Source organism: Tigriopus californicus, chromosome 11, assembly GCF_007210705.1.
Source record: "Tigriopus californicus strain San Diego chromosome 11, Tcal_SD_v2.1, whole genome shotgun sequence".
NCBI classification, from domain to species: Eukaryota; Metazoa; Arthropoda; class Copepoda; order Harpacticoida; family Harpacticidae; genus Tigriopus; species Tigriopus californicus.
This window is the reverse complement of record NC_081450.1, coordinates 11,391,583-11,404,890: the sequence shown is the minus strand read 5'-3', so window position 1 is coordinate 11,404,890 and position 13,308 is coordinate 11,391,583. Positions and strand designations below refer to the sequence as shown.

The 13,308-nt window shown below is 43.7% G+C and overlaps 1 protein-coding gene across 1 annotated transcript in view; it reads right to left on the bottom strand.

The window, feature by feature from the left end:
• LOC131891032 (uncharacterized) overlaps window positions 1-11,978 on the bottom strand; it is a 33,977-nt gene extending 21,999 nt beyond the window's left edge. Inside the window, exons 1-11 of the mRNA XM_059240510.1 lie at window positions 11,848-11,978; window positions 11,459-11,721; window positions 8,515-9,611; window positions 7,789-7,990; window positions 6,245-6,473; window positions 3,591-3,773; window positions 3,247-3,507; window positions 3,010-3,173; window positions 1,888-2,151; window positions 675-839; window positions 477-594 (exon numbers count right to left, since the gene is read on the bottom strand). Of these exons, the coding sequence (XP_059096493.1) occupies window positions 477-594; window positions 675-839; window positions 1,888-2,151; window positions 3,010-3,173; window positions 3,247-3,507; window positions 3,591-3,773; window positions 6,245-6,473; window positions 7,789-7,990; window positions 8,515-8,631 (1,703 nt within the window). The 5' untranslated portion in view covers window positions 8,632-9,611; window positions 11,459-11,721; window positions 11,848-11,978. The remainder of the gene's footprint in view (window positions 1-476; window positions 595-674; window positions 840-1,887; window positions 2,152-3,009; window positions 3,174-3,246; window positions 3,508-3,590; window positions 3,774-6,244; window positions 6,474-7,788; window positions 7,991-8,514; window positions 9,612-11,458; window positions 11,722-11,847) is intronic.
• Between the last annotated feature and the right edge of the window lie 1,330 nt (window positions 11,979-13,308).

Here is a 13,308-nt window from a genome sequence, read left to right as displayed (position 1 = left end):
TTATATTTGGAACATTTCAACCATGGTAATTCAAATCATAATTGTAATTGTAAAAGCACATATAAAGCATCCTTCAAAAATGTGAACCAGCTATTGTGCTATCCTTAGCACTTCTAAGTGGCCATGTTGTCTTTGTCAATGCCTTAATATCATAAGTGCCCAAGGCCTCCCCCAAAAGAATATCCTTTTTTAACGCTTTAGGCCATTTTTTTGACCTTGTTTTATGACTAACCAGGCAAACTCTTTAACTCCAAAACTCCATCGCATCATAGTTAAGCTTTGGTGGATACGAAATCAAATGACATATGCATATCTTACAAAGATCAAAATATTTGACTGAATGCAAATGCAACATGATTTTTGCTCTATTCTTTTAGCAATGCTACCTCTGTTAAGGGCTTCACACTTATATTTGGGACATTTTCTCAATATGATTTCCATACGTAGAGCCAAAAGTAATGTCGCTAGATGCTCACCGTCTTCGAATCATTGATCCTTTTTGCCTTGGGGATCCATCTCGAGAATGGGACATCAGGTCAGGTTCCGGCGATAAAAGAGGGCGAGAATCGCGCCTGGCGGGCGTTCGGTATGGACCTAAAAATAACATTTGTCATCATGAGTTACTTATGTGATTCAGACAAGACACGAACGAAATAAACCAAATAAACGCATACCGTCATCGGTAGCGGAAGAGTAATCTGGTGATAGCGAGTCCCGTCTTCCGGAGCCACTTTTACTGCTTCTAGGGCCCAATGAACTGCCACCACTTCCATCGGAAGGATCTTGACTGACTTCAGGCGAGAGAAAGGGCCTCGAACCTCGCCGACCAGAACTGCCCGCTAATATGAGGTTGGGTGAGAAGATAAAGAACTTCCGTGAAATCGGGCGTCAACGAGCTTTTGAAGGGAACATTGTCACAAAAGAACTATTCAAGTCTGCAAAGCATAATACGTCTGAATTGGAATAGGCGAGTGCCTTCTCAAAGTCCCCATTTAAATTAGGCAATGGCGTGAAAGCACTCTCAAGAAGACGGATGGACATGGAGTGCAAGAAATCAACAGAGCCAACATGGAACAAACCTTGGTTGAGAGAGGGACATTTGACAAACATGGCACAAAGATTAAGAACTCTTCATTCCTTTGGAAAAAATCGCAGGTTTGCAAAAACGGTTCAGATCATCTTGCCAACAATGTGGGACTAAAGGGAGTTAAGTTGAACGTCGTCTATGCCAAACAAAGCACCAATGATTGTTTGATCTTAAGCGCTGGAGATCTTTGGGCAAATTTAACTCCTTGTTCAAATTTCAAAGCAACTGGGCCGTAATAAAGAATTACATTTCAGTAAGGGCTTGTCCAAAGGAAAGGCTGACCTGTTCGGACTTGTTCTAGGCAAAAGCATAATAGTTTGGCATCCGTGGTGTTGCTAGCAGCTCTGCTTTTTAATACCTTAGCAATGTAACGGACATTTACCTATCAGCCATGACGTTTTGTAGAAAGTAAAGACAAGAAAAGCATAGGAACGCCCATTGTCAACATTGGTTCTTGTTCAAAGTCCATATGAAATTCATCCGCCCTGGATATCGAGACTGGCCAGTGAGCTATGGACTACAGGGCTCGGGATTTCCAGGTCTCAAGAGCGATTGTTATTGTTGCCAGTTAAATTGTATCTCAGACTCAGAAAGAGAGTGTTATTCAACTTGTTTTTATCTGAGGTTCAACCACGAGCAATGACGAGAACAGGGTCGATTTAAGAAGGGAAAGAAGACGTCGAATGGAAAGGGGATATAAGTTAAGGATGAAGAGGAAAATCATGTCATCGTTCCATGGTTGTTCAAAAGACGCACAAAGTGGGTAAAAGTGACAGCAGTGCATAATGTCCCCGCCTCACCTCGGTTTAGACGCCATTTCTTCAAATTAGGTCTCGTTGGCAAATTCAGATTGTCGCCATCCTCTTCTTCCTCTTCTATAAATTTGCCCCGCATTAAGGCTTCCGGGTTCTTGGAGCCAATCATTCTAACCACGACAAAATCATGGCCGGTACCCTCCAGGAGGTGGGTATCGGCCGTGGTGCCGTCAAATTCCTCGACCTCTTCAAAGATCTCTTCCACCTCGTCAAGGGGTCGACGATAAGGCAAGGCGGGGCTGGACGAGACTTGGGGTGGAGAAATAGAATGCTCTCTTTTACATACTATTCATATTTCAAAGTCTCCGGACGACCACGAAAGGGTCAGAGGCTCAGAGCTCAGATTAAAGGGATTCCAATCCATTTGAACACCTTTTCTAATATGCCACAGCACTTTGAAGTGGCAAATTGTTTCTGAAAGGCTGAGAACCCGAACACCAGTACGATATACACCCCCACACGCATGCAAACGCTCAAAGGCTTAGCTAACGTATATCCCTGAGGTAAACCAATTTCCATCCCTAAACAGTAAAATTGAAAATCTTTGTGCAGTAGATTCCCCTTGGATCCAAGTCCTTGATCCCGGGCTTCACCAGGTCCCAGGGTGTAAACTCCACATCAAGTGTCAGTATTGTAGAAAGGAAGTAAATCCCTTTTCCTGGTCCACCAAAAGCTCCCCTCACTCACTTTGGACGGTCTCTACTACTACCACCACTACTACCACTCCTACATAACGAGAGAACAAATCCATCTCCTTCTCTCCTCTCTTTCAGCTCTTTCAACGTATCTTCCTTCTCCCCTCTCATTTCCTGGACAAAAGTTTTTTAAAGAAAATGCATAGGGAAACTTTTTAGGCAGGTTTAAAATCTCCAAGGCTGGAATTGGTGGGCTGTCGTAGCATTCTAGCCAAGTTTATGGTAAATCCCTGGATCCAATCCTGACGGATACTTGGAGGTGCACTCAAGAGGTATGATCGCTTCCGTGGCTTTAAATAGCCAAAGTCAGTCAAACGCTTAGAGAACCCCGTGACCGGTCCAAAAACAGGGTCCATACTTTAGTCAATGGTTCTTGGCCGGTTGTGTGTGAGGGTGAGGCATAATCAAGTACCTGATTTGATGGGCAAGCCCTCTTCGTAAGCGGTGGACTGACGCCTCAACCCTGTTCGGCGATATCCCGTGGGAGAGAGCTGTTGGTTCGCGGTTGACCCTGGGAAATTGACGCTGGTGCCACCAACCGACGTGCCACTATCAGTAGAAACATTCGGCTTCAGGCTAAAATCAATGCCAAGAAATCCACACCTGAGGTCTCAAAAAATATGTACTATATCCAAACGGGATCTCCAACCTGTTTCTCCGACTGGAGTCTCCTCCGGATCCGTAGGCCAATTGGGTTTCCGAGTCAATTGAAGTGGACGAAAAGAACCCCTCTGTTGTGGCCATGTTTGGTCCCGATGGACCTGGTGATGAGGGCATTCGGACGAGACACGTGGGCGGATTGCTCATTGATGTACCTTGGGTATTGGTGGTGACGGTGGAAGTACCAGTAGACGATGAGGTCACAGTCCCTCCAGAGTCGCTTTCTGGCGACATGGGAGAAAGCCTGCCTCTGACCAAAGAGAAGTAGACTCAAAACTCTCGTTTTTACTCACCTCCATGGAAGGCTGATACGACAAATTAAAAAACAATTACCTGGATTCCCTCCTCTTGAACATCTTCAGAGGACCTGAAGACTTTTTATCCGCAAAAATTTGCTGTATCTCCGTGGAACTTCTTCTGGAAGAGGATTCGTCGGCACTGCTCGTCACCGACATCCGACCCTCGGCAGCCACCGTGGAATTATGTCCGAAGCCTCCTCGGTGACCGGATAAGAGCCTGAAAAACAGACAAAATATCATCATGGAGATGCCCGAGGTATTTTTTCGTTCTATTCCATGCCATCCACTCGAATGGTCTGAAACATGGTTTTACTTGTTTCTCTCTCTCTCTCGCTCTCTCTCTCTCGCTCTCTCTCTTTCTCCCTGGAGACGGAAGCACACACACTCAAACCATTCTCCTGTTTCATTACTTGGATGAAACGAAGTTGCAATTTCATTCTTTATTTGATAACTCCCATTCTGAGCCTCCCTGAAGGAGAGTCGGTGAGCTAATTTCTTTGTCACACATTCCTAGAAATTCATTGGTGTGCGACCACTTTCTGGACATGGCCCAAAAAACTTGGGAGATTCTTTTATTTTGATAAGAATATATAATTTGTTGATTAAATATATCTTGTTCGGATCTGAATTCATGACTCAATACAAATGTTTGTGGGAGGAAACCTTCATGTTACAATGTTGTCTAAAATTAGCATTATCCTCTGTCATTACTCTATTGCTTATTAATGTAGAGCCGATATGAAAAAATGATGGAATGAAAAGAAAGTTTGATGAAAGATAAGTAAGCTGTTCTTAGCTATTTCAACTCTTTTATTTACCTTTATATTCTATCGGTATTTTTTTTCACAATTTTGCAACTTCAAATAAAGTTACGAATCCAGGGTTTTAGAGGGTTGCTGGGTTGTTTGCTTGCTTTGGTTGAAGCAATAGAAGGGGATTGATCCGACATCGTGCTGCAGAACTACATGAGATTGTTCAAAATTTGTTCAAAACAGCGCCTCAAGTGGTTTGCTTGAAGTGACTTTTTTGTACCAAGACCTGCAGTACCAACCATGGCCTTTTTTTTAACTAAACAGCCTTTTCTGGCTTCCCATAGCAAGTCTGAATTGTTCCTTTCCCCGGAATAGAGAAACCAGTGCACTTTGGACCATTATGCTCTACATCTCGGTCTGTCTATTTGTAGGGGCTGTATGAATACACAAAGAAAGTAATTAACATATTCACCTACTTGAGATACCATTTTGACACCACAAGACACATTCCTGAACGCACAGTGCAGTGAGATTTGATTTCTTCTACCTTCGAATATCAATATTGATCATATAAAGAAATGCAAATTCTTTCCAAAATTCTCTCCAACTGTCTATGGTTTTAGGAATGGCAGGTGTACATATGTGAACGCCTATTATTGTTTCTGGTCCGACAATATCATATGGACATATATTTGCCTATTCATGCATTATGCTAAAGAGTACTATAACTCAAAACGAGAGTCAGATTAATATTCTCATTATTGACGCACGTAGATTTTTTTCATTATTGATCTGCATGGTTTACGTACGAGTACACGTAGGCCAAAGCCGAAAATTCCTCACTGAAATCTTGTTCCCTTGTCTAGATTTGACTTATGTGCCGGAACCGTCAGACTGTCAGTGCCTCAAGATAAAAAGGGTCAATTGACCCGAATTAAATCTGGCTAATTTGGCCATTGACTAGGTTAGTTCAATAACATATGAAGGTCACTTTGAAAATATGCTCTTGAAATGAGCCTGGATCCTTTCTGATTCCTAATGCTAAAGTAGCAATCCATCTGTGGAGTAAATTTCCTAATGGGTTTGAGATTGGCGTTGCTCTTGCCAACGTAACATGAGGCTGGCAGTTGAAATGTTTTGGGAGAGAAGCAATTTCCATTTAATATACTCTCCTACACCATTTGGATCAACAATTCTCAGCTCCACCACAAATGGGAGTTTCCATTAGCCATTTTGTTCGTATTGGTTTGGCCGGAATTTTGATGAATGTCAGGAGGAATAAGGGCTGAATGCACACACACCATATGTTCAGATTGTTGCTTGAGTAGGTTATTAGAGAGCATACCCACTTAACCACTGTGGAAATACAGATTCCAGGTACGCTCTATGAGATTTGTTATTCGGGGAAACATCTGGCCAAGAATGCGAATCTTTCAAATAACTATCGCATTATCACTACATACGAACAAAAATATGTATATATGTGAAAACATTCATGCAAGCCAGGTACTATATGAGAACGCCAATCCATTCAAAGTACGGGAAGGCTTTTTAAAAAGTGTACAATACATAAAGGAGACCTGAAAGAAGGTAGCACTCCCAATGTTGAGGAAGTAGGCATTCAAATAAGGGAACCATGCCGAAGTGGCAAGTGGAAAGTAATTCCCCGACTGTGTTCCTCCAACCAAGCCAAACCAACTAACCAAACAACCAGCCAACCATCCATCCATCCATTTGCCTATCCACCCTAACCATCGGTTTCCAACTTGCATGCCTTTCAAGGTGGTATTAGAGATTCAAATGTTTACTCTTCCTGCATAGAATTGGCGGAGCGACGTCTTCCCCTAGTTTCAAGTCCAAATGGTTCGAACGTGCCATTCCAACTCTTTTCTAGACGTAACGGCCTACATACCGTCGATAGTTCATCAAGGCTTACTTGGAAATATCTCCAATAGGAGTACACCCGGAGCCAGAGCCTTTACGAAAGATGGTGATGTCTGCGGAAGATTCTCTGCGTTTCCGTACTTTGGACATGAAGTCGGTGGCGTCTGCGTTCCGACTTGTTCTCCGCCCAGGACCGCCTCCAATAGCCGCCCCGGTGCAGCCCACTCCCCCAAAGCTTTTGCCCATTTCGCCCAATTTTCCTCTTTGACCTGGGCCAGATCCTGCAATGGAACCAATGTCATAGAGAAACAAGAATTAATTGTTTTCTGAGTGTATCAAGACCCAGTTTGAGATGAAACTTATACTAAATATAGGTTTGACAAATTATGCTCCAAACGTAATAAGGATCTGTTTCCTTTCCTTTCATGAGGATTTCGTGATTTATCCTGTTGAGAATGATATTATCCCCTGTTTGAAACTAATGTACTTTGGCAAAAGGCACACACATCAAATTCTTATCTTCATGAAGAATATCAATCAAAATTACCCATTTTAGACAACACAAAAAGGGGAATTCCTGGCTTCATCGAGATAAATCTTTGTCATGAAGGTCAAGAACCTCCACGTATAGTAGGAAACCAAAACCTCAAGGCCACCTTTAACAAAAAGGTTCGGTGATCTCCCGAAGGAGAGCATGCATGCTACCATGTCCAATATTATGGTAAATGAGGCTTCACCAAAGCCGAGTGTTCCAAATGCCACATAACAAACGTATAGGTCATCGGACTCGTTATAGCTCCTTTTCCAATGAGTAAGCGGGTATCGTGTTAAATGAAGCTTCTTGAAAAGCACTGAACCAAAATGTGACCCGATGATAGGGTGCTCTTAAAAGATTCTCAAAGGAGGGCCCTTCTACACAGATTAGCATGTTAGTGCTTGCTTATTCTTGATCGTCAATTGGTTTGATTTGAATCATCTAGAAACACGTTTCCAGTCAAGTGAAGATGAGAAAACACGTGGTTTTTGAAGGGAAAGATAGATGGTCAAATACGAATCGAAAGGCGGCGGGGCCAATGTTTTTTGCTCCTTTGTTGCTCTTGGGGCCAGGCACGACTTTTGCTATAAATCTCTTGGTTTCGGTTCCCTGACAGAAGTGACCCAAAAATAATCAGTTACTCACTTGCGAAAAGATCAGAGTGATCAAGAGTGAAAAATAATTGCCTTGAATCGCACTTTCATTCATGTGCCCCTTCGAGATTGGATATGTTATTTGATCTCATTCCATGCCCTAAGGTTTATTTTGTACAGGTCTCCCATGTCTATCACCCTACTTAAAAAAAAATATCGCCACCTGCCTGTCTTTTTTCCCTCGTTCTTTTTTCTTTAGTTTTAAGCAGTTTGGTCCATGAGACCGAGGGTTAACAGATGAGAAAAGTTTGGCTTAACTCAACTCTAGTCAGCAGCACTACCTACTCTCATGCTTGAGCGTGTCATTCTTGAGAGGAGGGAAAGAAACAATGACAAAACCTTAAAAGACAGCTCCTTCCAAGTTAGACCTTGCTCAAGGGGAAGGATTCTATTAAATTAGAAATCTACCATGTCTGGACTTGTCCTTGCTGCCAGATCCCAGCTCTTTGAGCAAGTCCGTCAGTTGAGCCAGGGAGGAGCGTCTTCTTTTGGTCACACTGGCACTAGGTGGAGCACCAAAATCGTCAAGCGTGGTCTCAATGGTGGTAATTTGAGATGACGAATCCCTTCGACCGGCCGAGACACACCCAAGGCGACCACGGATGATGTCCTGGAACAAGAGAGAGAAAGAGAGACACTTGAACCCCCGTGGAAAAGCTTCATAGCTGTATGTGAGTATGTTCATCGCTGTTTTGATAACGAGGGACATTATTATCTAGTTGGCTCCGTACTTGAAAGTGTCACCTTGGCACACATTCAGGGACTGGGAGGGACCACCCATTCATTGAATGTGAGAAGGGAAAACTAAACTAGTCAAGAACGTGGGAGAGGTTGACGACGAAAAGGCGGAGAGAAAGACCTTTACTAAGCAAGACAAATTGTCTTTAATTACAGCTGTCACCCACCAGTTAAGAACGCGTCATTGATTGACCTTACCAAAATAGAGTGAACGCCCCTGTTACGCTTATCTTCCCCCCCCCCCTTCCCGTTGGTTCCAAAATAGATCACAGTCTAGAATTTCCTATGCCGTTCCGTACATGCCGTACCCATTGGAGATGATGTTCGCAAGAGCCCTTGTCCAGATATCTGGGCGAAGAGATGTATGTAATTGTAAAGGTAGCCAATGATTATTACCATCTCCATTTGTTCCCGGAGTAGATCGTCCACGCCATTTCCGCCTTGCCACACCAGACCCACTTGATGGCTCAGAATGGGGAGATTACAAACAAAGCAGTTCATTTTTTCAATCATCTTTGTCTTGTTCTTGGGCTGGTGGTAGGTGTGTTGCTTGGGAAGAGCCCGCCTGTATTCGGGGTGTATTAGTACAGCAATATTGTGTCAGGTCCAAGAATGGGAGGGGAGACCCAGGAGAAAATGATTCTTTCTTTCTTCTTTCTTTCCTTCGTCCCTTCGTCCCTCCGTCGTTCTTTCTTTCGTCTTTTTCTCTTTGATGATGTCAAAGCCTCGAGAAAGGTGAGCGAGAGGCACAAAAGAAATAATAAGGTGGAATTCCTTTCCCTGTCTTCACGAGTCCGTTTTTTGGTCGTCTTTGTCGCGTCGTCGTCGTCTTCCTCTTTCGTGGTCTTCTGCCTCGTTCCTCTTACTTCGTGGTGTTTCCTACATGCAAAGGCTCTTCTTAAGAATGCTATCAGCTCGGAATAATACAATGAACCGATTGGGAAGAGTAAAACCCTATTCCGGATGAGCTAAACTCGTAGAAATGAAGAGGGGGGGAAGGAGGAGTTTAACCATGCCAGATGGTCTCGTGAGAGCGACGTTGCATGGAAATGTGGAACCACGGATTCAAATGATGAGCTTGGGTAGGTAGGTTGGTAGGAAGGGAGGTAAGTTCAAGATAAACAGTTAAGTTTGGCAGGATTTTTAGGGCGTCTTCTCTGTCTGCCTTACGTGGGTGTAGAAGAGGGTGGTGCCCACTTGGGATTTGGGATTAAAGACGTGTCAGGTCCGCTTCTTGGGCCCAAGGAATTGAGTGCCTCGGCCGGCGGTTGGTTGGATATTTGTCTGGATTTCAGGAAGACAATCCTCCCATCATCCTGATGGTTTGTGGTTGGTTAGGTGGCGGGGTTTGAAGACTTTGCGGCTCGTCTGAATACTCCTTGGTGGTCGATTGTTGAGGCATCAAAATTGGGCCGACGAGATTCAGAAGCGAGCTCATCCGGGGAACCGTTCCCCATTCTGGACTGAGGACGACGTCTTGTTGATCCAATAAACTGTAACAACAAGGCATAGTGAAAAAAGGGACAGCAAGTTCAGTTTGAGTGAACATAAAACAACATGGAATAAAGGCCTGCCTTGGTCGGTCTTTCTTTCTCTTTGGAAGGGTACCACGGCTACAGGAAAGAGGAGAGCAATTTGAAGCCAATCTCCGGGTATTTAAGGTAATTACGTGAGTTCATTCTAGTTGTCCTGAAGAGAAGAATGAATCTCAAACATGCCAACAAATGCTAAAGTAAATCCTGCCAACATGAATCAACTCTCAGAAAGTACTCTGCAAAGTCGTCGATTTCAATGAGATGATGATGAAAAGAGCTGAAAGATACAAATGACTGACGAGTCTCAGCAACCCTATCAGGCCACCAAGGAGCCTCCCAAATTGGGAACATCTATCGACACAATATATCTAAACGGGGGTTTATCAGCCACGAGGAGGTAAATGGCGAATCCAATTGATTTTCCCACTCGGATTTAGCTCAAAGCCTCTTTCCTCCTCTTTTGGTGAGAGTCCATTTGAAATCGGTCTGGCTCACCGTTCCCAGCCAATAGTGCCACTCGGAGATGCAAAGGATCAATAAAATCTTTCCATCTCGCAAGTAAAGCACGATCAGCCCGAGAACTAACGACGCGAAGGGTCCCCATTTTGGCCGGGTTGTCTGAGCGGAGTGTCGTAACTGTAACTCCAAGTCGCTTCATCTCTTGGGAGACCATTCATCTGCAATTTTTCTTTTCGGGTTGGAACATCTCGGTTCCACGCTTTGGATCATCGCCCTTGTCATCATCACCGGTTCTCATGTGGAATCGACATTTCAGGACATTAGATTGGACTTGGGGGATGTTGACGGTTAGGAGAGAGGGACAGTAAGGGATCATAAATGTCATTCCAAAGGTTATCGTGGTTCCAATCACTCAACTCAAGATGGTTGAAAGAACCGCCAAAAAGATTGCCTTCTGAGCTATTTTGGGCCATTTTTGAATTGCAATATTGAACGATTGTGGCTGACATGGAGCAATTAGTGAGGTGACGGGTGCCTTTATTCACGGTTAAAAATTGGTTAGATATACATAAGATAAGAAGTCTTGACGCTCAATGGGAAATTGACAGGGATGCTCCATTTTAAGGAACCAAGTTAATGGTGGATGAGTACTCTTGGTATTAAATTAGGTCAACACAAGATCGAAACAAGCACTCAAAGTTCACACACGCAAGAAAGAAGTTCTAAGTGGCCAAATTTGGGATGCTTGTTGCACCTCACCAAGCAGAAAATCTTACGGATTAAGTCTTACGTAGAAACCTTTGAAGCAAAGGGAATATTCCAAGTAGGTACAATGCAACTTTCAATTTTTCAAATAAGACATGATAGACAATGAAGATAGTGATGTTTGGGAAGCGATTCTACAATACATTACATAGCATTTTTTTAAAATTAACATTTTACCCCATTTCACTTTTCAAATTTGAACTGCATTGAATCTTGTTGGCTACGTGGGGCACGCATTATCATAGACCATTCAGAATATTTTAGTTCAGGGTGCTAATTTGGTCCATATTGTATTCATCCTGCATTGGTCTCTGAGAAGCCGCAGGGACGAACCTACGAAGCTAATCGTTTTGTGGTTTGAAACCATAGGGAGCGTTTCGTCCCTGAAGAATGGACAGCATAAAGCCACCAAATTTCAGGTGATCAAGCAAGCAAAAATAGACCCTTCATAGAAAACGTCAAAACTGTTCTACAAAAGAGATTTGTATATTGTACATTAATTCAAGAATCAGTGGAATATTCCAGTGGTTCGTGATTGATTTAAGAGTGGGTTAAGATAAGTCTAACGTAGCTCAACTTACTCAACATGAAGGGCCGACATGACGACGATGATCCTGGGGAACCCCATTCCAAGCAAGGCTGTCGAGATCTCAATGACCCATACCCATCCGGAGAGAAAAAGGAATCTGAAGAGGCCTAGATGTATGTCCTCTGTGCTTGGAGTGCTTTCTTTGGGATGGAGAAATCAGACCACCACTGTCTGGTAGCCTCTTCACACTCGGTTTACTCGCTCACACCATATTCACTACTCTTTCTCGGCACGGTTTCCACATCCAAATAAGAGCTGGAATGAAGGTTTAAGATTCCAAAAGGGTTCATGGAATGGAATTTCGTACCACTGCTACTCGTTCCAAATGGATGATGGACTGACATCCAGATATAGGTTTGAGCTTATGACTCGGCAAATTACCTCGTGGCAATAAGGAAAGGAAGATGCTCAAGTTCGTTGAGTGTCCCCACACTAGCCAAGAAAGGGTCTTACATTAGTCTCCAGAGCCCTTTTTAGCCGGGTGTGGACAGCATTATGCTCGAGCTAGAACTGAGGCAATTCACCCATAACTCAAAGTTCTATCCACATGATAAAAAGAAGAAGCGAAGAAGAAACACGAGTAAGAAGAAGAAAAAGAAGAACACGCAGCAGAAGGTACTAACTTGTAGGTAGAAGAAGGCTCCCGGCGTCCGTGAGGTCGACTGATCGAACTAAGTAAGCCAACCAAGCTCAACCAACGATCCAACGAACCCACGGACTCGATGAATGGAGCTCATCCACTAGAAGAGGCTGGCAAGTTCCACCAAAGGTAGGTAGGAAGTGCGTGTGGGATAGTGAGCGCCAGAGAGGCTGCTTTTGCTGCAGCCAGCTGGTTCCTTCCCCGTTCCGCGACCGCACTTGGAACAAGAGGAAACGAATAATGAGCTCAACAATGTATCTACAAGGGTCCTCTACATACAAACAGTAGGTACGCTGAGCGCAGTCTCACTCTCACCTCGAGCAGCCAAAGGCACATAAAGAGTATCAAATCGAGGTCGGTCGGCATCATCGTCATCATCTTCGTATTGCTTCTGCTCAGGGAGCTGGCCCAAAATCGACCACCTGTAGAAAGTGACGAATGAGCGCGGTCCATCCGCTAAAACTAACGCAGGAACCGGGAATCGGGAACGGGGAGGAACCCAGGGAAATTCAGTCTGAGGCAAGCGCCAACGAGCGAACCTGATGAACGACGGTGGAACTGGAACTTAGAAAGAGGCCAAAAGCAACAGCTGTTTGAACTCGACTCTTCCTTGTCCCTTTGGCAAGTTCTACACTTCCACGGCCTCATATGCTTTGGTTGGCGTTCTGAACCTTCGAACTCGTACGGGAAATGGAGAAAGGGAACTGGGAAGAAGGAGAAATCAAGTGTTTTTACGAGAATGAAGAAAAGGGGAACCAACGAAGAAGAAGAATGGTCGTTTCACTTAGTATAAGAGTACAAGAAAAGTAGGGGTAAAAGACAAAAGTTCCACTCGCTCTTGACCCCATGAAGTGGTCACTTCATGAAGTCTAAGACTAATATTACAATTGCTCGGACTGCTGTTTTGGTAAAGCGGTATTGGGTTGGTTTGGCTTTAATTTGAAGACAAGGTACCGTTTGAAGAAAGCTACAATCTTGAATGTCTATGAACGATTTCTTCTTGCAATGACTTTATGGAGGATGGCTATTGATTTTTATCCATGACCAATCATATGCAAATGCTTTGACAAGATATTGTGAACGGGCGTTCAAGGTGTAAATGGTTGAATCCTTTGATAAATGTTCCTTCTTAAATAGAACGGGAAAAGGGGACCCAAGGTTTTCGACGCTCAAAATACAATCTAAGATTGCGTTGAAATTGC